The 26480-nt window shown below is 38.7% G+C and overlaps 1 protein-coding gene across 2 annotated transcripts in view; it reads right to left on the minus strand.

Annotated features, from left to right (window-relative positions):
* The window catches only part of LOC139123498 (guanine nucleotide-binding protein subunit alpha-11), a 57672-nt gene that overhangs the window by 25870 nt on the left and 5322 nt on the right, over positions 1 to 26480 (minus strand). The window contains exon 3 of one of the 2 annotated variants that reach the window (XM_070689654.1): positions 1761 to 1915. In XM_070689654.1, coding sequence (XP_070545755.1) covers positions 1761 to 1915 — 155 coding nt within the window. Of the gene's footprint in view, positions 1 to 1760; positions 1924 to 26480 lie in introns of both variants that reach the window. The other variant, XM_070689653.1, reaches the window with a different exon arrangement.

A 26480-nucleotide genomic window follows, 5' to 3' on the forward strand; every position in this document is an offset into this window, starting at 1 on the left:
CAGCTTGAAATGCGGACAAATTTTATCAATGTTGCATGCGTGGCTGTTTTAGCAGCTTGTACTCTGAGTCGTGAATATGTTTTTTAGTATTCACTGTTACACTAGCAGTCGCCCACTGAGATGTATTTTCGTCGTTCTTGCATGCGTAATTTTCAAAAGCGTAATCTAAAAATGCGGACAAATATTTATTTTTGCATATTAATGAGAGAACAGTGACGTAAACTGTGAACGGCCCTATATTGCATTTGGTTACATTATTATAAATACACTATATTTTTATTACAAAATTCTGTTAGAAATCTACATCTTCTAGAATTGCAAAATCTATACTCATAAGTATTACATAGAGCGACGGAATTGCTGTATTTTGTGTATGGCACTGCAAGGGGGTTGTGTGTCTCTGTGTGTCGTCAGTATGTATATATTTTTGTGTATGTGCCTGTTTGATTCCCAGATTTACACAGACAGACATCCACATTTGCAGTGCTGTAGACACAGCAATTACAACTGTGGTCAATGTTAACTTCTGGTTCAGAATATTAAAACAAAAGCTGTTTCCATTCACTGCATAAAGGACATACATATTGGTTCAAGATGTTCAATGTACATTTCAAGAAAATACATTCGGTTTAATTTGACTCAAAAATATGCACATACATCCTCCGGTATTGAATAGGTCATTTTGATGACCCCTGGATGACCTTACATTCCTGTTCCTTTGTCTGTGTGCCGTATTCACAGTCAAACACTACATTGTTTGTGTGAATGCAACCTCTTTGACAGTGACCTTGGCCGTTTTCTAAAGAATATCTCATTTTGATGATCCCTAGATGACCTGACATGTTTAGGTGGGAGGAAGTATACACAATGCTACGTACAAGTGCATTTGGAATGTAAAGAAATGCTTGAAAATCAGTTACAGCGGCAAGCCAGTGCTGTATCAATGAATATGGCTGCCTGATACAGTAACAGGGTGGCGTCCAATCAAAATGGTATATGCATACCAATGAATATGCAAAGATGCAATGTCATGTTGGACACGTAGAAAAGGTCATGTAAGGGTCATGAAAAGGTCATATTTAGGTCATGAAAAGACCAATTTGTGTAGATGTTACGGAAATGGTCTTCGTATACCACTTACAGATAATAGATGGGTACTGTGACAATTTTGTTGAAAAGGACATGCAGGGGTCATGGAGGGGTCATGGAAAGGTCATGGAAATGTCATGGAAAAGACCAAAGCACGTTGGGGTTGTGACAATGGTCTTCTGAGGACACTTACAGACTACAGATAGGTACTGTAACAATTTTGTTGAAAAGTTCACAAAAATGAATACTGACTGAAGTGTAACTTGATACTCAGAGTCTGTGAATAAAAGTAATTTTTGAATGCAATGACTGGCGTTATCATGACTGTTTTGGTGAACACAATTTAGTCGAGTAATCGCAATGATACACAATTATCTCATGCAGGAGTTGTCTCAAGTCAACTTACACCTTTCCTGTTCACCCCATACATAGCAGTATGCAGATGCCAGTCTTTCAAGTAAATCAGTGAAGATGGCTTACAAGTGTATTGCTGTCATTTCTGTCAAAGCATTTCACATCAGAAAGTAACACAATGATGTATAACAGCTTGTTGAATTATCTTACAAAATCACTGACTTGAACACGCTCTGTACTGAAGTATGTAATAACGAAAAACAACTGGTACTCAGTCCAGAATACAAACAGAAATTATCTTTGTTAGTGATACTTACTATTTTGCTGAATCTGTAAGTTGATACTCTCGTCTTCTGTCGTAACACTCTTGAATGCCGGGATCGTTCCATAAATTTTTAATTGCTTCTACGTAGTGTGATTCTAGCGTTGTCACTGTTTCGTGATCTACACCCCGTAGCAAATTTGCATGTTCCTGTAAGTCCGATACACGGCAAAAACAAATCAAAAAGGTCAGGACATGATATCACACACTATTTCATAACGGAATGGAATGTGTCCCTACTCATGTAACACACATCTCCCTTTCAGCTTAGCAGACAAAAGTGTTGCGCCCTCACAGGCAACAAACCTAGATGATTGGTTCTCATTTTGGAGTCCCTTGCAGAAAGTAACAGGGTGACACCAAATCGGTGTTTCATCTAGATAGGGGGATGAGGGGATGCCCCCTCTGTTGACATGTTGGCACCCCCTAGTAATTTGTCAAAGGGGGCCAGCCCCATGAAATGGTGCTAGTCACACCTTTAGAGATACAAGTAAAACACATGAACTGATAAAATCCCCCCTTAACTTTCTGGTAAAGGGGAAAATCCCCCCTGTTGATGCCATCCTGGATGAAACACTGGAATTTACTTCATTTTAGATTTGTTTCTCAGCTCATGAGAAAACAACAGAACATAAATGCTATCAGGCAGAGGTTTTACAAGGCCCTCTGTGATTGGGCCATTTCTTTTATATTTCTACATGAAGACCAATCTGAGAGTCTGTACCAGACCCTACAACTCACACCATACAACTCACAGTGAGTCTACCAATACAACTGCTATCACATTAAGTTTACATACTGCATGATTATACAGAGCCGATTACATCTCAAATACCATCACATTTTACAAAGCTGGCACACAAATATGAATCATTTTCATTCTATGGAAACAAACAAGGACAACCCCAACGAGGTATATTTGGTATCACTCATTCAGTGTACATCACATCAACAGAAGACATTGGCCTGTTAACCCCCAATGCCCTGTAAACAGGTCCAAAATCACCATTGCTAACAATGAGTTTGGGCCAAACCATAGTGGTAAAATGGTTAAACTGTATAGAAAATGCTGCAACAAGAGTTGACAAAAGTGAAAGTATAATCAACGTGCACTTTCTCTTGCATAGGGAGATGTTAAATAATACCTCAGTGTTTCATCTAGACAGGGGGATTCCGGATTCCCACTCTGTTCACATGTTGGCACCCCCTAGTAATTCGTCAAGGGGGACCAGCCCCATGAAATGGTGCCAGTCACACCTTAGAGATACAAGTAAAACAAATGAACTGGTGAAACCCTCTGAATTTTCTGGTAAAGGGGGAAAAATCCCCCTTTTAATGCCCTCCTGGATGATACACTGATACCTTACGACATAAAGAAACCGTCTAGGCATTCAACTGTGTGACTTAGAGATCACCAGTTTCATTGTTTCATCACTGTGGTTTGGTCTTATCCCACTAAATTCAACTATGACGTTGGACCCACACACTATGTAACAGGGGTGAAAGGTTGTATAAAAGTTGTAACTAATAGCCAGCTCCCACCATCATCTATTCAAGATTGCCCCTGCATAGATGAATATTGGGTTAACCCTTTCAGTGCTGTAATTTTTTCCATCAAAATTTCAGCGCAACATTTTACTAATTTTTATGAATTTTTCCGTAAATTTTTTCATACTTTTGGATCAAATAGACATCTCATTTCATTGGCTACAGTTTTTCTCCAAAATTTTGCCAAAAAATCTCAAAAATTTTGACTGGGGCACATGTTATAAAGGTGACAAAAATTGACTTCGGCACTCAAAGGGTTTTAAATACAGGGATGCCAACGTGTCTGCATACGAGAGAAAAGTCAACGTGTTCATATGAGACCATCCATCTTCTCGACCTCTGAATGACCTTACACTGAACAGAAACATCACAGTATTTTCTAGACTCAGCTTGGTTTCAAAATCAGCAGGAATGAACTATGCCATTCAGGATGTGTAGTGAAACATGGCCTTGACTAATTTCCAAATTAAAACACTTGACATGAACGTGTCCCATACAATGTACTGTATTTCACAGACTTGATGATTTAGAAAAGTCCCCAAAACACATATCATCATGATTGTCAGTATGTCTCCCTATTATTTATGTGAACACAATATGATTTATTCAGACTTGACAGGACAGTGTCAGACCAGTATGTGTCAAAGACATTTTCTAATGCCTTGATTCCTATACCAATTGTGGATGATTTGACCTGAGGGGTCAAAGTTCAAAAGGTCAGGATAACAATCTGCCAGGGTGAAGAGACAGAAAGCTTCTAGCGAGGGGGAAGAGTACATGTTCTCCAGTTTCAATATTAATAATAAAATTATGCTTGTTGTTACAGAAACTGAAACTTAACACACTCAAGAAAGATTGGATATTTTTCTGATCTGACTCAAGAACTCATCTGCTCCACGTTGCTGGGAAACATAGTAGTCCTATTCTGTAATATGCCCTGGTTACATTCGGAGGAATAGCATGAATATATTTTTTCAAGACAGACCTGAAATTGGGAGGGGGGTAGAGAGAGAGAGGGGGACAGAGAGAATCCTTTGTACATCCAACAATGGTGCCGTGGGAGGTTAATAAGTATCTAACTGCATAATTCATATGCTTTGTTTTAAATTTCAACTCTTCTATCTGTTCATCTACATATGAACAGATTGGCAATTTGTAGCTAAATTTAACAGCGGAATGACCCACTGGTGTTTCATGAAGGTCGGGGACCACTGTATTATACTGAATCTGAAAAGGATAGCTGCTGAAACCTGTGACAAAATTCGTCCATGTCCTCTGCACTTTTGACATATTTAACCCTCCACCCCCAATTCTTTGTCGATTGGTCTACCCAACCTGGGGAAAGCAATGGAGTTTACCCTATTTCTTGGGGTGAAGAGGGTTGGGTCACACTGACCATAGCAATGACTGGTTTTACCTAATGAATGATCCAGAGAATATTATGTTCAGACAATGTTTGTTGCAATAGCGCTGTTTGCAGTTACATGACTGCATGCGCTCAACATTGGACACTGCTTCTATAAATGTGGACAAATTTTTTCAGTGTTTTTTGCACGGCTGTTGTCACAGCTTGTAGTCTAACTCCTAAATACGTCTTTTAGTATTCACTTGAACATCGGCAGTCACCTGATAAGTTGTAATTTGATTGTTCTTGAATACATAATTTCCAAAAATGTAATCAAAATTTCAAAATTACTAGGCACCATATTAAGTGGCATGGAATAATGCATTGTATCATAACTACAGCGTGCACAATGACATAGATTTGTTGAATGTAGGTCAGACCTGTCAATGAGAAAGACAAAATAGATCTGCTACAAAATAATGATAGGGCCCAGCAATTAACCCTTTGAGTGCTGTAATTGTTCCCAGCAAAATTTGTTGAAACATTTTTACCACTTTTCATGAATTTTTCTGTAATTTTTTGATAATTTTGGACCAAGTGGACATCACATTTCATTGGCTACAGTTTGTTATCAAAATTTTGACAAAAATCTGATAAAAATTGACTGGAGCATATTTTCTAAAGGTGACAAAAGTTGACTTTGGCGCTCAAAGGGTTAAAACACCAGTAGCCATAACTTTGGAGGATATCTTCACTACTGTTATTTCGTATATCGTATATCAATTGCAAGTTCTTGTTCTAATCCCGAAGTATGTTATACCACCAAGTACTTACTGCGTAGCTCATCAACACAGTGTCTGTCTATGTAAAATACAATTATAGTTTTCACTTGAATTCCAGTTGATACAAGAATTTACTTGTAAACAATAACGATGCAGTCTACACATGTACAGGTTGACTAGCTGAATGCTGTGTATCTCAACATGCTTTGGGGAGTAGAACAAGAAATTTTTGCTGAAATTAAAAACAGAAATAGCCATAAAAATCAAAATTTACAGCTACTGGATCTGTAATGGAATAGTTCAAATTCTGATCATGGCGAGGGATTAGGATTAAACTCCTTGTTAAAGCCAACATGAATGGATAATCCATCAAGACTTACGAAACAAGCACAAGATACGTATGATCAGCCACACCCAATGTTTAGAGTAGACACTAGAAACACATGACATCTGAAGGATCTGAGTCATCCAGCAATATCATGTACCTTCTCTCCAGTGAGATTCATAATTGTATGACAATTCCCAGCTATCAAATTTCAAAGCCGTACACGCGAAGCATTCCTGTCATATCTGCCTGTGAAATGTCAGGTCAAGCTTCAACCCTTTCACTCCGCCAAATTTCGGTACAGCCGTATAGATTTCTGTGGCAAAGTTGGAACCCTGAACTTGGAAATGGGGGTGGAAGGGTTAGATGACAAACATATTCACAGAAAGGTGTAACACTGGGAAATTTCATCACTATGTCTATGTACACAGGTTCAATTTTTGCCACAGAAAATGACAGTACAACCTAAAACTTATCAGTAAAAGCACTGAAGTGGATGTAAATAAATAAATGGTCAAATATATTCAACTGCCTGGTAACCCTTTTTCAAACACAACTAGGCTGGCCTTGTTATTTTCAGTATTATGGCTGGAACATCCCAAGGGAAACCAAGGGTGGAGGGGAGGGGTGTGAGAGTGAAAAAAACAAACACAACTGAACAGATTTGTGCTTTGTGACATCGGTCTTCCAGTTTAACACAAACCTCAACGATGTCAATGATTAACCCTCATATAAAATTAACAAAACGTAAAACTTGCATGCCATTTGTTACGCCTCTAACAAACCTTTTTAATGAAAGGGGGAAAATTTGATGTCAGTATGAAACTAATCATTAACGTCAGCTTGGAAATCCTGCATCTTTTGAATAATACGTTATCCGTTTCAGACAGAAAATATTCCTACCTATATTTTAGAAAGCAATGTACATTGATCTGGTTTAGCCCTTTCACCACCATGGTTTGGCCCAAACCCATTGTTATCAATGGTGATTGTGGACCTGTTTACAAGGAATTGGGGGTGAACAGGTAAGGTCTTTCACCCCTACTTCAAAATACAGGAGTCCAAATTTGCAACAGAAAACAATGGGCCTATACCAAATGAAGCAGTGAAAGGGTTATGCCAGCGAGACAGTGTGAAGTATTCTTGATTTATTGTCTGTGGTTGCTAACTTTGGTCTTGTTGTCAAACAGCGCTGTCATCACACACTACAACTTACACACAGTACCTGGTAACCATACTCTTGTTGCTGGGTTCAAATCTCACAAAGGCTCGAGAAGCCGTCTTTGAGTCAAGGCGATGTGACCCTGGATGACCTCTAGCCAAGTTTGAAGAGGGGGAAACAGTAACACAACAGCACTCTACAAACAAATTTTATTCTTGGCTGCCTTGAGTGTATATTTGATGACTGGACATTTGAGATAAGCCATTGCTGGGGTCTGAGACAACGCCATCTGTCCAGAAATATCTTGAGAATGAGTTTTGAATTTGATCTTCATGTCACATACTGCAAGCAAGATCACTCATATTTGACAATCCAGTTCCCATGTAATAATGGCAAGACTGAAGTACACTTGGCCCATGCTGAGCTGTAGTACATTTTCAGATTATCCTAGGGGGTATATTGTAACTTTTCACCATTACTGGCACCCTTAGACAAACACTGATTTCTACTGTACGAAGGCTATGGCAAAGTGTTTTGCTTGGCCCATGCTGAACTGCAGAACATTTTAAGATTATCATAGGCGGTATATTGTATCTATTCACCATTACAAGCAACCTCAGACAAGCAGTGATTTTTGCAATAAGAAAGCTCATGCTTTCGGATAAAACTGAACACTTCAATGTGCAAAGCTCGTTACAACCACTGTTTACTACATGTTCACAAGGCAAAGTAGGACCTTTACACTTGGAAATAGGGGGGGGGGGGATTATATCACCATACAAAATGCTTGATGGCAACAATCTGACCTTGTAGCAATACAGAACAAAGTTACTTCCTAAATGACCAGTTTCATACCAAAGTACAAAGTTTTTATTCCTCAGTCAATAAACTTTTACAAACACAACAATTAATCTGCAAATATTCTATTCACAGTAAAATTTACATATCCAGGGCAGTGATATAAATAATATTTGTTACAACATCTGGTTAAGCATTACTGAATCACAGTAGTTGTAGGTACACACAGCCAAAACATACGATAACATAATATTATACTATCATGATAATATTTGGTCAAGCTTTATTGAATGGCAAGAATGTAGGTACATAACAGTACAACATGATGTTGTCTGGTAAGCAATGTTGAATTACAACTTAAAGGCATATATTAAAGTCCAACATGATGTTATATTATCATGATAATATCTGGTCAAACATTCTTGAATTACAACTTCAAGGCACATATGCAGTCCAACATATCATATTATAATGATAGTATGTGGTCAAGCATTGTTGAATTACAACTTCAAGGCATATATATAGTCCAACACGATGTTATACTATCTGATTGTTGAATGACAACTTCAAGGCACATGTACAGTCCAACGTGATGTTATAATGTCATGATAATATCTGGTCAAGCATTATTCAATAACACACGCCTGTCCTCTGAGCTGAATTGACAAAGTGCTGACTAAAGACAGTTCTCTTTCATGGAAGAAAGTTTTACACAATAAATGTCCTGGTATGGAGCCAACGCAAAGAAATTGACCCTCTTCCTAGGTCACAGGAAATTGCATTGATTTTCAGGATTCCCAGATGCTGGCATTCTGGGGGCATTATTCTACTGAGCAAGTGAAATTCACTTCACCCTTACCACCATGGATTCATCCAAACCCACTGTTATGAATGGAGATTGCAAACCTGAATACAGGGCATGGGGTAAGCAGGTAAATCAATGTCTGTACTTTACTGGTATATCAGTGTTCTCCACAAATGAAAATTAAAGGCGGGCGGCTAATTAGCATATTATTTGCATAATATTTGCATACAATTTACATATCACCAGGGCTATTCACAAGGCATTCCAGTGATGAGATATACTTCTGACATTTTTAATATTTTTCTCCATTCAGCAGTGATAAATGGCAAGCTATACAATTTATTTTTAAATTTAAATCCTTTTTATTTACATTAAATAAATAATAAAACATCAAAAGTGAAAAAAAAATTGAACTAATACAAACAATGCACAATTTAGTAAATATATTGCACAATACCAACATGAAAATTCAAAAGTAGGCCTACATGAGAAGTAATCAGTGTTCGAAATAATCGGTGGCAAATGGTGGCATATTTTCATATGATCCTCTGTTACTATATGTTTGTCTGTAGCCCGATTGGTAAAGCCATGAACTTCTTTTTTTACGTGCGGCGTCCATGACAAGTTGATACGGGACTGAATATTGCACTAAGTTACAATGCGGAGTCAGCGGAGCATGCCTGCAGAGAAACATACGTTGACTTTAAAACTCTATTCATAATAAAGAGAGGCCCGAAAAAATGATACCAGGTATTTCCAAGAGAAAGATTTGAAATTTCATCGACTCATAGTTCGGCAAACGTACAAAACTTTGACAACTGCGCGGCGTAGGCTGCCATCCATGTTTGTGTGGCGAGTACGCTGGCGCTCTTGATCTCGATCACACGCGACCTTTGAACTATACAGTACAGAACCGTATGTACATAGCTGTTGTATTCGGATGATTAGCTCGTGCAGTTTCTTTTTACTTCATTTCATTGTGCCTTTAATATTTTAAAACGGTCACGGATTTTGAAACTTGATCAAACGCAACTGCTTCTCAAAGTCAATCGAGTGAATCGCATGCAAGTTACGAATGCGTGACAGGAAGTGACACACATGGCTTCAACGTCATGTGGACGTACACGGATCTCAAAATGGCTAACTCGGCTCGGATACGCAACGACCTGAACACGCGAAGTACCATACTTTTTTGCATCTGATATTTGTGTCAACCAATCGTACGATTTTAGCCACATCTGATCGAAATCACTTTTCCTGACCTTCGGATCCTTACAAGTACGAGACATGGGCAGCAATGGTAGTTGCCTATAGTATAGATGCTTTGACTGAGTGCCCGCTGGCAAAAATGCAACACCGAGCCTTGTACCGTGTCCGTTGTATGAAATGGACGGTGTCTGTACGGTACGGTCGGCAGCTTAACACATTTCAAGCTTTTTGAAGTCTTAGCCAATGTTCATCGGCACTACGGCCGTTTCACACTAAAAGCTCGCTGAAATAAAAGCGTGACAAAATCGCCGCTGAGAAACAATAGGTCTTCAACCACATTTACTAAAGAGTATCGGCGGATATGAAAGAGGATCGAGCGAAAAAAATAAAGGATCGGGGCCGATCCTGTTAAACGGCCTGGGGAGAACATTGAGGATTGCATGCAGTCGCAAAACAAACCGACAGATGTGTGAACGGCCCCTCTTTATTACACGACGTTGTCAGTTGCTGTCATTTTTGTACAATAGGCTTTCAGATATTGTTCGGACAACTGACTGTGAAAACAGTTTAGGCTATAGCTACAGTACAGAAAACAAAGGTGGGCGGGCGAGATTAAAGGTGGGCGGGCGAGATTAAAGGTGGGCGGCGACAAAAAGAAGCCGGGCGCACCGCCCGTCAAAAACCCCTCGTGGAGAACACTGTATATCACAGTCAGCCAAGTCCAGTCACACATACCTAACCCTGTGTACAATGCTGTGTGTTCCTGGCATTGCACAGCCTCTCACCACAGCCCTGCTGACTTTTCACTCCATAATGTACTTTGCTCTGCCTTGTATATTACATATATTGTACAGTACATTGTGCAAAGTTTTCTGTCATCCATTATGGTCATACCAGTGACGGAGGGGTAAATTTTGTGTAAACGATAGTTGTTAGTACATGTAGCCAAACCTCAGAATGCTGTAATGTCAGCATAATATCTGGTCGAGCATTATTGAATGATTATGGATTGAATGATTATTGCAATGGAAAAAAAATATCTGGTCAAGCATTATTGAATAATAATGAACTGTAGCTGGTAGTACATGAAGCCCGACACTGGAATTTTTATGTGATATCAACATAATACCTGCTCATACATTACTGAATAAGTTGGTGAAAAAAAAACTAAATATCTGGTCAACCTATATTGATATACTACAGCTGTACAAAGTCTGACATTGACCTCGTTATTTCAAAACCACTGGTACACCCATCAGGTATTGCACAGATCTTTTCTATCCTCTAACCTGACCAACAACACAGATTATGTAAATGGAGGTCAAAGTTCAAACTGTGACCTGACCTGTTCATTATAATAACAGGGTACCAGTGTTTCATTCAAACGTGTGTTCAGGTAGAAAGCACCTCTAAGTCAGAGACAGATATACTGACTCTCAAATCTTGACAAATCTTTTCTGATCTACGATTTATAGAGACTCATTCAACAGCTCTTGGAGTAAGACAGATTTTTACCATGTTATTAGATTGTCCAAAATCACAAATTTAAATTCCCCATAGAGTTAACATTGGGATGGCAGCCATTTTTATTTTAAATATTAGTAAATATTTAGTAATTTGTTTCTCTGGTACAAAAATTGCACATTAACCACCAGGTTCAAAAACACAAATTTGGCCAGTAAATATTTTTAGTAATTTGTTTCTATAGTACCAAAATCTTGCACATTAACCAGGTTCAAAAGCACAAATTTGGCCAGAGCCAAATAGGTCTGACATAGAACCGGCCCAAGCATTAAAATTTAGTTTGCTCTTCTTGTGTGTAAAATGTGTACCAAAAGCAAGTCCATCATTTTGAACTTTTAGAGGTCAGAGGTCACAGAGCTTTTACAAAAGTAATGTCAGAGTATTTTTTTCGTTGCGATCGTGTAGTGAACAGAAATATGACCATCGGAGACAACTTCAGCACATCTGTCATCATCAGGTCAAGTTGGTTTTGAAGAATAAGACATGTCCCCTTGTTGCACTTCAACAAAGACTCTAATTTTTCAAGGTCTATGAAGACTGACAATGTAACATTACTGACTACACCTGCCGTAAATGTAATGCTATACTGTGCAGAAGACCTTTAAAGACAACCTGTATAGGTTTTGACTCAATACCACTTTTCATTGACTTAGCACATGGGAAAGTGATAGGCCTGGCTTGAGTAAGGGTTAAAATGTTTCTGACAGCAGTTTCAGATTGACAGCATGTTGAAGCAATGTATGTGCCATCCGAGTCTCACAGTGGAAGAGAAATCTTGTCCCCCACAAAGGAAAGTTACAATATTGTAAGTGACATTTGACCTGTTCATCCCCTATATCCCTGTAAACAGCTCCACCATCGCCAGGGCTAACAATGGCTTTTGGGCCAAACCATTGTGGGTCAAGGGGTGAAAAGTTCACAGCCATTCATAGGTTTATCAGCAGGTTGTGACCTCATAATTTATTCTGCAAAGATCACCGTATTTTCATTTGGACCACCGAAATATTCTGGTGCGCTGCATGAACCACTGGACCAAAAAAATTTCATTTTGAAAAGTGAAATTTGAAACACTGACCCAAAAATAATTTCAGCTACAACAACATAATCATGAACTGAATCTCTGACCTTGTATTTTGCTATTCAAAATGAAGACACTTATTTTTCTTTCAGATTATTTTTTTCCTGGCATCAACATCAGAAAGAAGTGTGTACAGAAGAAATGAAAATGTGATGTGCATAAATTAACATGCTTTGTGAATTTAACATAATCGGCCCCGGTCTGTATTGATGAAAATGATTGCGCGTTGAGAGATTAAACAGAACAATTGGCCACAATGCAATCAAATGAATAGCCACTCAGCTTTCCGTATTTGATGATCAAATTACAGACCTTCGTATCCCACCACCTTTTGTTGGTGCCTTAGTGATTAATTTCCTCGTCATGTCGTCGTGATCAGCATCTGATCTGGGTCAGACTGTCACATCTGACAAGCACATTTACATTGCAACACGGCTGTGTCCATCTTTAAAGCTTCATTACATGTAACTTTTTTAATACATTCTTCTGTACTTCCTGTGTCTGTGTTAACCTTGTAAACCCCCGCTTCCCAGTAAACAGGTCCACAATCACCATTGACAACAATAGGTTTGGGCAAAACCATGGTGACGTAAGGGGTAAAAACGTTTCATATTGTTTGTACTCTAACAGTGACGTCTTACATGCCTGTAGTAATTAGCTATCAAGGCAACTATTCCCCTTCACATGCATTTCACTACAGAGTATGTTCGTCCTTCCCCTTGCTCTCAAAATGCATCTCAACAGTCTCCAACACCAGGAAAGAAAATCAGGAGGAATGGCCAATTTACATAATAATGCACAATTTGCATATCCTTTTGTAATGAAAATGCATACTTTTGTTTTGTTATGGGGGGGAGGGGGTTACTGTTACTGTCTTGTAAAGTACTCAATTACATGATTTCAGAAAAAGTACATTCTACACATTGACACTGACATAATTCAAGTAACTTCAATTTGAGTCGTTTAAACCCCCCTTCGAATTTCATCCAAAATCTAACAACCTATTTATATAATTTCAAAGAAAAGGAAAAGCCGAAAACATTTCGTAATCTTATTAAAGCCTTAATTAATCCATCTCTTTGGCCTTTTTGAGCCACTTGTGGACAAATATTTGCCAGTTTTCAAGAGTCAAGATTGAGAGAGAGAGAGAGAGAGAGAGAGAGAGAGAGAGAGAGAGAGAGAGAGAGAGGAGGGGAGAGAGATTTAAACCACCTTGGCTTCTCCCTAGGGAAGGCATGTTGCCATGGAAACAGTCTGCTGTCATGACAACAAGGGTAACACCACCAGAAGGAAGGTGTGCTGCCATGGAAACGGTCCGTCTACCTCCATCTGCAGAGCCGGTGGGTGGCAAGAATGCTGTGACTGCACTAGATGGCGAGCACTTAGATGTGGGATCAATGAACATAGACGGGCAGGAACACATTCCACAGACAAGCCACCACATATTTCAGGGCATGAGATTTAAAAAGTGCTGGTGAGCTGAAAATCACTCTCCTAAAATTATCTGCGGGAGTGTTACGAGAGTGATAAAACTACTCCCCTGAAATGCATAGGGAGAGTGAAGCAAATAAAAAGAATTATGAAATCGTTAATTGTGTCTTGTGCATTCTAATTGAGAATATCTATTTTTACTTTTTTTTTTATTTTTTGTTTTTGTTATATTTGTGTTATAGGAACTTAATGTAAGTATTATTATAGTAAGAACCAGTATCGGCAATACAGTCCTGATCACTGGACAAGTCACAAAATACAGACAACTTGCTGTGCTATGATATACCGGTAACACTATCGATATAGCACTCTGTAATTAACATTATTTATAACCACCTATTAGCTAATTACAATCTACGATGATCATTTTCTGTTGACAAAATAATTTTTTCTTTTCATCGCTTCAGAAGTTTTACATACTTCACAATTTTCTCTTGTTGCACTCCTCTCAGAACGTCTACTTTTGAAGTTCGATATCGCGATGCTCTTTGTTTGCAAGGCTGGTTTTCGCCCGAGTGCTCATGGGTTGAATGAGATTAACAATGGCCGCGCGGATACGAACGCTTCCCTCGCATAGATAGAGAAAACTAGGCTTTGGCTAAGTTTATAAGCGCGGCTGAGCACATCGTGTACCTAGGCGAGGTGGGTGTGCTCGAAAACGAAGATCAGTGCAAGTTTTGGATTCAAAATCGGCTGTTTTCGGCGGAGAAACTGCGCGCCGTATTTCCGAGGAGGTTTTCATAGTACGCATAATATGAGAGCGGCGATCGTGCATCAACGTCTTCAAATATTTCTCCAAACTGCATATTCAATTCTTGTCGAAATCTCTGTGCTCTAATTCATCGAGAATACGGTTCTTCCTAATTATGAAGTCAGCTAAACGCTTTTCAAGAAAATAAGTACGAACAAATGAGGGAGGATCGCAAAATTCGTGTTGAATGAATTGCCTGTAATGATCTATGGGAGCGCCCGCTCCGGACAGATGCCAGGCTTACGTTCAATATAGTCCTGGTTGCGTACTCTGTACAGACATCGCATATAAAGCAACACAATATTTGATGAGTTTTACTAGCCACGGCCACGGCTAATCCCCTGTAGGGACCGTGTATAGCAAAGCTTAGAAATAGAAGACACGGTATTGGCACACGTTCGCATGGCCTTTGTTTCTCTTGTTCATATGTTCGCTACAATTTAATTAATTTTTACAAAAAAGAAGCTGAAAGTCTGCAGGCTGTAGCCTGTCATTCCGATGATGAACACGTGCTCAGACGCCAGTTTTTTTGCAGTGCATTCATTCTGTGAACATGTCGCAGTCCTGTCCAAGTTGCCACGCGAGCGGAAAATCGTTCGCGTGGATTTTGATTTGCGCGAGCGCTAGGCGAGCGGAGCGATGCTCGCCTCAAATCTCATGCCCTGATATTTTCTATGCTAAATAACCAGAAGGAAAGTTGAGTGCCCGGTTACGATAGTCTCTCAATGGGTGTGTCAGTTTTTCCTTCACTTTTCTTACTCAATTAACTTGCCACAAATATTGAAGCTCTACTTAAAATTATCTCTGCTCTTCCCAATGGGAGTTTTCCGCACATCCATTTCTACGTAGATGTTTCATTTATTGGGAAGAGGGGTCTGTTGCATGGTGTTCCACTAATTTAACTGCAAATTTCCCTCTGACAGCTAGTTTATTCACCCTTTAGTTTCAAATGGAATGGCTTGTATGATAGCAGAAAAAAGATGAAGTTAATGAAAGTCTGGTTGGGATTTTAGAGGGTGCATATAATATAATGGTTAATATGGCTTTGAGAGGACAGTTAATAATATACTTATTATAGAATAAAAAGATTAATGTGACATTTCAGAGAAACCTGACTGTCCTACCCTCTCACCCCCATACCCTATCAATAGGTCCTGCCATCCTATTGAAACAGATAGGAATATACCACAGTACGGTGGTGAGCATGTTACATACATCATCCTGTATTTAACTTGTATATTAACCCATTTTGGAATGTCTCCTCCTTTTACTGGAAGATTTACCTATCCAACCCTATTCCCTGTATATTGGACCACACTCACTACTGATAACAATGGGTTTGGGCTAAACCATGGTGGTGAAAGGGTTAGAGGGACAGTTCTATGAATTAGAACACTGGTTATCACTTTTGATTCATGAAGTCAAATATGGGACAGAAATTCAGTTGTTAAGACCATCCTGCCGATCCCATGACTGTTAGAAATCAAGCAAAATACACTTACATAGAATACACCTTGGGGAGAAATATCAGAATTCTCAGATTTTTCATATAGTTTTCTGGTCTTCTATTCGTTGGGGCTCATTTTAATGGCCTTGGGGTTAGAAATTTTCTCTGTCTTAAATTTTTTTTGAAAATCGGACTGTTATTTTCCCAGGGAGTTGACACAGGGATGGCAGCCATTTTGAATTTCAAATGTCAGTAAATGTTAGGGAATTTGTTTCTCTAGGTCCAAACTTTGCAAGGTGACCCCTGATTTTTATTACTAATTTGGTCAGAGAATAGTTGAAAGTTTCATTGAGGAAAGTTTAAGCCTTTCACTTACCGGGCGCATACTACCACAGACCAAAAGTACATTTTGTAAAATGTCAAATTCTTAAGGGTATGATGTCAAACTTGTAGATACTAGATGCATGACTTCCATTCAGCTAAAATAAAACAATATTTAGGTCAAAATTGTAAAGAAATATGTTTTAATACGTCATGTTTTGCCAAAGTAGTTGGTTTTTAATCCTGGAATTGCTTTCAGAGGGTGATGAGTTGCGGTAGTACGGCAGACAGAATGACACTCAATCCCTACTGACAGTGATAACACTGTCCTTAGATTCCACTCGTCCTCCTTGCCAATTTTGACATGCCAATAAATCAGAGTTTTCTCCGTGACTGCAGAAAATTTTACACGTACGTGTATTAGAGTAGGGTCAACCTAAAGCTACAGGCCTCAATCTCTGATTATTCATTGCACACATTCTTGTCACTGGACATAACCCTTTGAGTGCTGTAATTTTCCCACCAAAATTTTAGCACATTTTACCAATTTTTATGAATTTTTTCATAATTCTTTGATCATTTTGGATCAAATTGACAGCATTTTACAGAGACTCCAGTTTTTGGTCAAAATTTTGATAATAATCTGAAAAAAAATGTTTGGAAGTGAAAAAAGTATTTGGGTTACCTTTTTATACAGCTGACAAAACTTGGCTTCAGCACTCAAAGGGTTCCCTGTGTACATGCCATTCATCTCATTCTAATTCAACAATATATTGGTATTCACTTCCAAAGTGCAATAATATTGTGTTATTTAACCTTTTCACCCCTAATTCCCTGTAAACAGGTCCACAATAGCCACTGCTAACAATAGGTTTGGGCTAAACCATGGTGGTGTGAGGGTTAAGTACGGAAATCCAGATATAATGACTCATATTATCAGTATAGACTATTTTTATGTACCTAAGGTCTTGTACTATATCCCTTTTGCCACCGCATTCATCTGTTGCCATCCTCCAAAATAATTTAAAAACAGTTTAGCTGCACATTTTCCTATTTGATATACTTTGACTAACATGGTTGCCTGATTCTGTCCAATGTAATGTGTTTAGACCATCCTGACAATTTGAAATCCCTGAAATGCACAGCAGGAAACTATCCTGGCCTGATATATACATACAGATTTTTACTTATAACACCAACTGAATCTTGCAGGACAGGGGTCTGAAAGCAGACCTGCTTTTGACTGAATTGGTAGGGAAAAATATACATCTGCCAATGTGCAACGTGCACGGAAGGTTGTATCTGATTGGTTGATTGTCACTGTTCACAACAACTTAGGGAGTCTTTTTGTATTATTTTATTATAACGGTAATGATGACGCATACACTAAGAGGGATATAAGCTTCCGAGACGCTGCACATCAGCCAATGTACATTGTTGTAAATGTTAGTCTTTCATTTTCCTTTGAAAGTTGTTTCAATTTGGCTTGAAATCATGCTGACACAACGTGGGCCACTGAAGAAAATTTAAAGAAATTTATAAACCGAGTGAAAAATCAGAATCGACGTCTTATAATATATTAATATATAATATATTTAATATATTTGGACAGTACAGAGTCAAGACTGAAATGTGGCATTTTTGACATTCTATCAACTTACAAATACTTGCAAAAGACTGCAATTGCTGACGATGTGATTCCACCTTCTGACCTTAGTTTGGTAACTGATCCAAAAGCATGTGTCCCTCATGTCTTTACCCTACCACCCCTATTTCTAAAGTGTGGACTCATCCATACCATGGCAGCAAACCAAAATCACGCAACAGAATTTCTTTCCCGATATGTTTCTTGGTTACAGCAGAAATGACAAAACAATGCGATATGACCAGATATTGATATCAGTACATTTTAATTTCTTTATACTGTATTTGACCCTTTCCTTGAGTTTGGTCCAATCCACTGTTTACAGAGGTAAAGTTGACCCTCTGAAGATGATAAGAAGATGAATACGCTACACATTGAAGAGAAAAGATTTTACCGCCCGAAGCAGGAACCTAAACCTATATGACTGACAATGATATTTTTAAAGCAATGTACAACAAATCTGATCAGATCTGACTGCCCAACTCAATGAAACATAATCCCTGATAGACACATTCTTCATGTGTTCTTGCCGAGCCCTGTCAATATCAGTTTAACTAGAGACGCCATGTGAACTTTGAACTTTGCCCATATCACCTAGGAATTTTCCTGCCACTCTATACTATTGTTATAAGAGATATAAAGCGTTATTAACCTGATCACCCCTATTTCCGGTAAAGATGTCCACAATCACCATTGATAATAATGAGTTTGGACCAAACCATGGTGGTAAATGGGTAAAGCTGAGATTGAAATGAACTATATTAACATTATCCCTGCCATACATTATTATACACAACTGGCAATTTCTTGTTTTGCTAATTATACACCCAGTACATCATGCTGTACTGTGAATATTCTTCAACAAATTAAATATACTTCGTTTGTTTACTGTGGTGAAAGTGACCCTTCACAGAGGATATAAAACCCCACTTTTCCAGATTTTCAAATTGTTTGAGGCAAGACTGGCCATCCCACCGAGTACCTATCATCCAAATGCAAAATTCAAGTCCCCTGAGACGAGACAAATTCGATGCAATATAAGAGTAAAGTCATAATCTAGAGTTATTTCTGCCAAGCAACAAGGACCTTCTCATTCAAGCACTACAGGAGTAGGTCATAAAATACACAAGTACAAAACTTGTGAGGACATCTGTGATTATTTTGACACACCAATGGATTTCAGCATTCAGACCCTCACAATGAATGAATTAACCCTTTGAGTGCTGTAATTTTTCCCACCGACATTGTACCATTTTTTATCAATTTTTCTGTATTTGTTTTGATAATTTTGGAGCAAATAAACATCATATTTCACTGGCTACAGATTTTTATCAAAATTTTGGCAAAATTCTGAAAAATTTTTAACTGGGGTATATTTTGTATAGGTGACAAAAACTGATTTTTGTGATCAAAGGGTTACAATATTTTGTAGGCCAATAAAGCACATCTTGATTGATTATGAGCTCTGCTTGAATTGATGATGAACAACACAAGAATTGATGATGCTCTACAATGTATGACCTACATTAGAACAGATTATAGCTACACTGGAAGAGCTACCCTGGAATTGATGAGGATTTGTGGTACTGGTATTGATAATGATCTACACTGGAATTGATAATGATCTACACTGGAACTGGTGATGCATACACTGGAACTGATGATGCATACACTGAAATTGATGATGGGCTACACATGAAATGATCTACTCTGTAATTGATGATGATCTACACAAAAGTTGATGATGACATTCTACACAGGCATTGCTGATGGGTGACATGGTAGCTGAACTTCTATTGAAAGGTACACCAAACTAGCAAGTTCATTGCTGTGCTGTGTTCAGAGATTTCTGTTCAAACATTGTTCCTCAGACATTTAACAATGCCAACCTTTCACCTCTACTTGGGCAATAATGGGTTCATCCACCAGCCAAAGGCAGTTGGACTGTACCAAACCTGCACGACATAAACAATTTCATTCTTGACCAAGACCACGATGTTATCGGATGCAGCAAGTAATTCTGGAAGGTCTAACTATTCTAACGCCTGTGGGACATCCTGGCTCAGCATATAGTTTTGGTATTACATAAGGCACTTATGAATATTAATATCAACAATTTGCATAAACACACAGATGTTTGGTCTGGGCACCAGGTTTGCCGATGAACACATGTTCAAGAAGAAGTGCAGCCATAGGGCTGGAGAACAACCACAATGTACAGTGAGAGCATTTCAAATGAATATAACTGTCTCTGCAATGTGACCTGAGGTCTAGTTCATCCTTTGTCCCTTGTGGTTCACAATTACCACAGGAATTCAACCTGTTCACCCCTGATTTCCTGTAAACAGTTCCACACTGACCACTGATGACAATGCTTTTGAGTTGGACAACGGGGGTGAAAAGGTCAGTTTGCATAGCATGCTCAACCTGCCAATCAAACTATCTTGCGCAAGTTCCATATGATTTGATATGCAATCTGTTTCATGCCCATCAACATTCTGAATATTGATGTTTCATTTTGATATATCTAACCCTTCAGCAGCATGGTTTAACCCATTTCTATTGTTATGAACAGTGACTGTGGACCTCTTTACTGGGAATTTGGCTGAACAGGTCATCATAGTGAACAGCTTAAATTACACTTACTATACATGTAGCAAAGTTATTTTGAAATTGAATAAGGGAGATATTGTGATATCATGGGTACAGGAGTGATATTCATAGATAGTTCAGCTTCAAAAAGGGTTAACCCTTTTGAGTGCTGTATTTTTTCCCACCAAAATTTTAGTGCAACATTTTATAAGTTTTTATGCACTTTTCTGTAATTTTTCTGATAATTTTGGACCAAATGAACACAACATTTCATTGGCCACAGTTTTTAATCAAAATTTTTGCAAAAATCTGACAAAAATTGACTGAGGTAGATTTCATAAGGGTGACAAAACTTGACTGTGGCGCATAAAGGGCTAATAATGGGCAAAAAAATGCTTGTGTGTTGATATATACATATACCTCTGACATAGATTGATATTCAAAAATCTATCATCTTACAACCTAACACCATATTTGAAATGGTTAATCATCTCATCAAATTCCTTTCATGTCAGCAGCATTGCTATGTTGTTCAAATTTCCCTCATCGAAGCATGGTGCGCACACAGAAACTATGAAATAGTTTCACTGACAAGGAGATCATTTGTTTAAGAAACAGATTTCCTCAAAATAACAGCAAATCACACTCCATATAGTTTTTGAAATATTAAGTTTTCATATGTTAGAACTGACTATTCTAGCCCTTGACTTTTTAACTGTCACCCCTATGCTTTCATAATGGAGCAAACCTTGCCACTAATATAAACAGGCTTCAACCAAAATTTGGTCACCAGAGGGTACATACTCTGGCAGATTTACATGCAATATACAGTCAACCAGACTTAATTTTCTCCATCAATCATCAACTTGATGGCTTGAGACAACACAGTTTCCATTCTGGACAAAACTGCTATTCATTACATGTGGCCATGGCAACGAACTGAATTTTGTGACAAATCACCACTTTTCTGGTCTGATATACAGCTTCTCTCTGCCAGAGACTGAACAAGCACAGCACCTGGCTGACGAACCATTTCAAGAGCAGCTGTTCAGAACTGTATCAAAGCACCTCTACCGAAATGATAATTACAGTGATATAACCCTATTCCACCTCCCCTTGTATGGTTTCTTCCCATAGTTTCTACTTTGACTTGGGCTAACACACGAGGAGATAGGGGTGGGTAGGTTGGGTTGTGAAAACAAAGTCACAAAATGGAGTTAAGCACATGACATTAGATTTGTTATCAAAATAAATAATGTTGGAAGGACAGCTGATTAAATTGAACAGTGATAAAAATCTAGATTTCTGAGAACAACTGATATAGTGACCTACGTGGCTGACACATTTTGAGGGACAACATCACATAAATTGTAAAGTAAAAATATAAAATTGTTGTGGTTGATCTCTTTGAGCATCAAAACTGTAAGTTTAGAAATGATACGTGTATATGATATCTTTGAGATTGTTCTCATATTGCATACACCATGACATTGCATTTCTGCCGGTCAGTATTCGCTGCGAAATTCATCTAATCAAAGCTAATAACATACATCAGTTTAACTGTTCTGAACTATCCTTGTTATAGATTTTCACTGTAATTTTTATCTCTACAAAAGACGAAACTTACCAAAGCAAACTATCAGTCTCACTGGGCAATATACACACATAAATGACACACACTCCAAAAATTGCTTCTTATACATGTTCATATACAAAACAACAAAATAATATCAAGACAGAATGTGCCTCTTAGGGACAGACACTGGAACTCTAAACACTTTTACCATAGTGTTTTGCTCTACCATTTGTGGGAGCTCATTTGAAGATCATTGAGCGACTAAAGTTTTCAAACTGAATCACAAATGTTATCTTTCCCCACACTCAGGCCGCAGAGCTAACACAGGGATGGCGGCCATTTTGAATATCAAGTGTTGGTGAATAACTTCTTTCTCCGATACCAAATTTGCAAGGCGACCCCTGACTTGGATTTTTGATTTCGAAAGGGAATGGCTTTAAGTTTCTTTGAGGAAAGTCTCAGCAAAAGTTCAAGTTTTTTATTCCGAAGAGTGAGCTACCCTATAACAGTGTAGGACACATAACTGTAGGCCACAATGCAACCACAGTACAGATACCCATGTTTACAATGCTATTCTGGTCTACTGTTTTTTGTTCACTCATTTTGAAGCCTGTAGTGTGGAGTACATGACATTTCCATGAAAATCAAAAATTAAATTTTTTACCCATAGAGTTAACACAAGGTATGGTAGCCATTTTGAATTTCTAACATCAAGAAATTTTAGGTGTTTGATTTTTTTAACATCAAACTTTACACACATGTCAGCACCGATTTTTTCCCATGATTGCAAAAGACAAGTATAATGATATTTACCAGTGGAAATTTGAGAAAAAGTTAAAACATCTGTTTCAAGGTGCACATTTCCTTAGAATTTTTCAAAAACATTGCTTAAGAGGACCATAAAACACGAGTGCTTGAGTCAATGACAACATAAGAGAATTTTACCGATAAATCACGTTCAATGTCATGAATATTAAATGACAATCACCTTGGTTGAGAAGACTGGATTTTGTACACTGACCCTCCCTGCCTTCACATATCAGTTGGTGCAGCCCTACAGTTTCAGGGGGACGATTCGATCAGTGTAAGTGGAAATGTGGGGAGGGAGGGAGAGGTATAAACCTGGCCTGCAATGTTTACTCCAGGTTTCTCTCAAAAGGGGGTGGGGTGGGTGAAGTCACCCTCTGCTTGAAAATTTGGGGGGATTTGGTTGTGATTGAGAGGACTGTAATAAATTATGCATTATTAAATTATGCAAATAAAAATTTTCAAGGTAGTAGCAAATTAAGGTTATAGCATTGATGGAATATCAAATAAAAGGTCTTTCAGGTTTATCACATCCTTCTGTGACTACAGATAGTGGATTACATCAACTGTATGATGTTACATCACAGACAGTAATCATAAAGTGGAATGTTAAACACTCTGTGTTGATCAGAATCTCAAACCTCGTTGTATAAGGGTGACATGTCGTGCATTTGTGATTATTTGAACGGGGATTTTGAATAGATAGGGGGGATTCGAGAAGAAAACGCTGTATTGGGCTTGGATGAATTATGAATTTCAACATCTGACAAATGTACTGTACAATTACATCTTCTATTGTACACTAATAACATGATAAATCTCTCTTGACCTAATCATTTCTGTTGCCCAATATTGACCTAACTGTTTGCTATTTGCACATGAAGCTCCACTGAAGTGTGATTCACCCCTTCACCATCATAGTTTGGCCCAAACCCATTGTCACCAAAGGTGCTTGTGGACCTCTCTACGGAAAACTGGGGTGAGCAGGTTAAGGGTCGGGGGTGAGGGAGAGAAAGAGGGTACAAATCATAGTTATTTAGCAGCTGTAGCTGGCTGGGAAAAGCAAGTTGGAGGGGATATGAGAAGTACTTATGAAGGAGCTGTATGTGATTGGGGCAGTGAATAGTGATCTGCTGACTAAGACTAGGACAGCTAGTAGTACTCTAGCAGCTAATAATGGAATGGGATAGGAGAGAGAGCTAAACAGGGTTATCTAGAGTTGTGGACTAATGGCACAGGATGAGGGATGGGGAGGCAGTATGAGGGGGAGATATCTGCTAGGTGTGGATGGCATCAGATTCAGAATAGGGAGGGAGTGGAGGGGGGGAGTTATCTAGTGGTTGTGAACTGATGGGGGACACGGAGTGAGGAAGGATGTTGTGAGTGAGTGAGTTGCCTAGCAGTGGTGGACCCATGTACGGCAATTTGGGGACAAGGAGGAAGGTTGAGAGTGAATTATCAAGCTATTATGTATGGCATGAGATGGAGAGGGAGACTGACAGTGCGTTATCTGGCAGTTGTTATGTATGTCATGGGCTGGGAAGGGAGGTTGAGAGTGAGTCATCTAGCAGCAGGGTTAACCCTTTTACCACCATGGTTTGTCCCAAATCCATTGTTTTCCATGGTAAAGTTGGACCTGTATACAGGGAACTGGGGGTGAAAGGGTTAAATATGGGATGGAGGAGAAGGTTGAGGGTAATGTTATCTAGCAGTGTTTATGTATGACACAGGGAGGGAGTATGAGTGTGTGGTCTGGCAGTGATATCTATGACAGGGGGACAGAGTGTGAATGTGTGTCATTTACTGGCAGCTGTTATGCGGCATGGGTAGGCGGGTTAAAAGTACCATTGTCTAACAGTTGAAGACTGATTAATTTTTTTTGTCATTTAGTACCCTTGACTGCCATTCACAAACTAAACAGCCATTCACCAACCACCAACAAATGTACGTTTTCAAACTAGCACAGATGATTAACAACTAAATCATGTCCTTGCCCCCGGTCAGATCTATCATCCTTCACAAAGATGTCACTGTGAAAACCAGCTCAATTACACATGTCACGATACAGATTTTTTAAAAACTACTGCAGTCAATCCAATGATATAATGGGTGCAAACGTTTTGAGATACAGACTTGAACTTGGCTGGCTTGCTTTTGACAAAGGGACAATAACAATCAGCTACTGTTCTTTTCTCCTGTGAGTTCAACTGATACATGCAAGCGATCCTTCATATCAAGTAACCGCGTACTCCATATCATATCGACACGTTCCCCCCTCTATTCCTCTCCCCGTTCCTAGTAAACAAGTCCCCACTCACCATTGCTAACAATAGCGTTTGGACCAAACCATGATGATGGAATGTGACACTAGAGGATCAACAGCACACACAGGCATGACCTCGACACTCAAAGTTGGTGTAATATCTACTTGAGAATGACTTACGGACAACGTACAAGGCGGGTCTATTCTGACAAGGATTTATTTGAACGAACACACAATACACAATATCTGGCTTACTGTATTTGACAGCCTTTATTCCCTGTCCAAGACACAAGCATACCTCCTGTGGGTTAGTTTTGAGACAGTTCACACATTCACCCCTCTATTCCTCCCTCTCCCCCCCCCCTCCATCCAGTAAACAGGTTCCCACTCACCATTGGTATGAGATTTTCCCAAAAATTTTGATCAAAACCGTAGCCGGTGAAAAAGCTATGGCCACTTTCTAAAATCATCAAAAACTTACATAAAAATTCATAAAAATTGGAAAAATGTTGCTCTGAAATTTTGGTGTGTAAAATAACAGCACTCAAAGGGTTAACAGCCCAGTGCTTTACCCTTAAGTACAAGGAAAGTTTTTTCTCAAATTTGCAAAGCAAAAAAGATTGGCTATACAATTTGCTTCTGTGAAATTTTTCTGTAGCAACAATATTCTCTGCAATTTATAGTGACAACACTATTCTTTTAATTTGGTGGGAGAGAATAATTTGTATCATACGATATTACTATTCTATTATCAGCAGCTACATTAGCATATATATTTTTACAAACACTTCACTTACATAATTGGGATAAGCCCCAAAGTGGGGCATATTCACAGAGTATCAAGCAGTTTACAGCAAGAAATATGACGTAAAATGCCCCAAAGATAATATACAATGTTTCTATCAAAAATGTCTTCACCCTGTGAGGCTAACAAAAGTCATACTCCAAACATCAATGCTCTTGTTTTGTCTCTCCACACCTTCATCTTGTTTCCCTGGTAACAAGGGACTTTGTCACCCAGGGAAACCTAGAACCCCTAAATATTACAATATTCTTCTCGCTCTCTGGTGTCAGATCAAACATACCACCAGGACACTACGGTTTCAGAATCTGTGAGTAATGCAATATTCTAGTTTTCTGAGGTCACATATAGGTCACATAACAGGGAGCCTGTCAACTCAGAAGTCAAGAATGAAGCGAAATGAATGACACAGAAACCATATGATATAAGAAGCTATATGGTGAC

The sequence above is a fragment of the Ptychodera flava genome (genome assembly GCF_041260155.1).
Source record: "Ptychodera flava strain L36383 chromosome 23 unlocalized genomic scaffold, AS_Pfla_20210202 Scaffold_23__1_contigs__length_28996876_pilon, whole genome shotgun sequence".
In the NCBI taxonomy this organism is placed as follows: domain Eukaryota; kingdom Metazoa; phylum Hemichordata; class Enteropneusta; family Ptychoderidae; genus Ptychodera; species Ptychodera flava.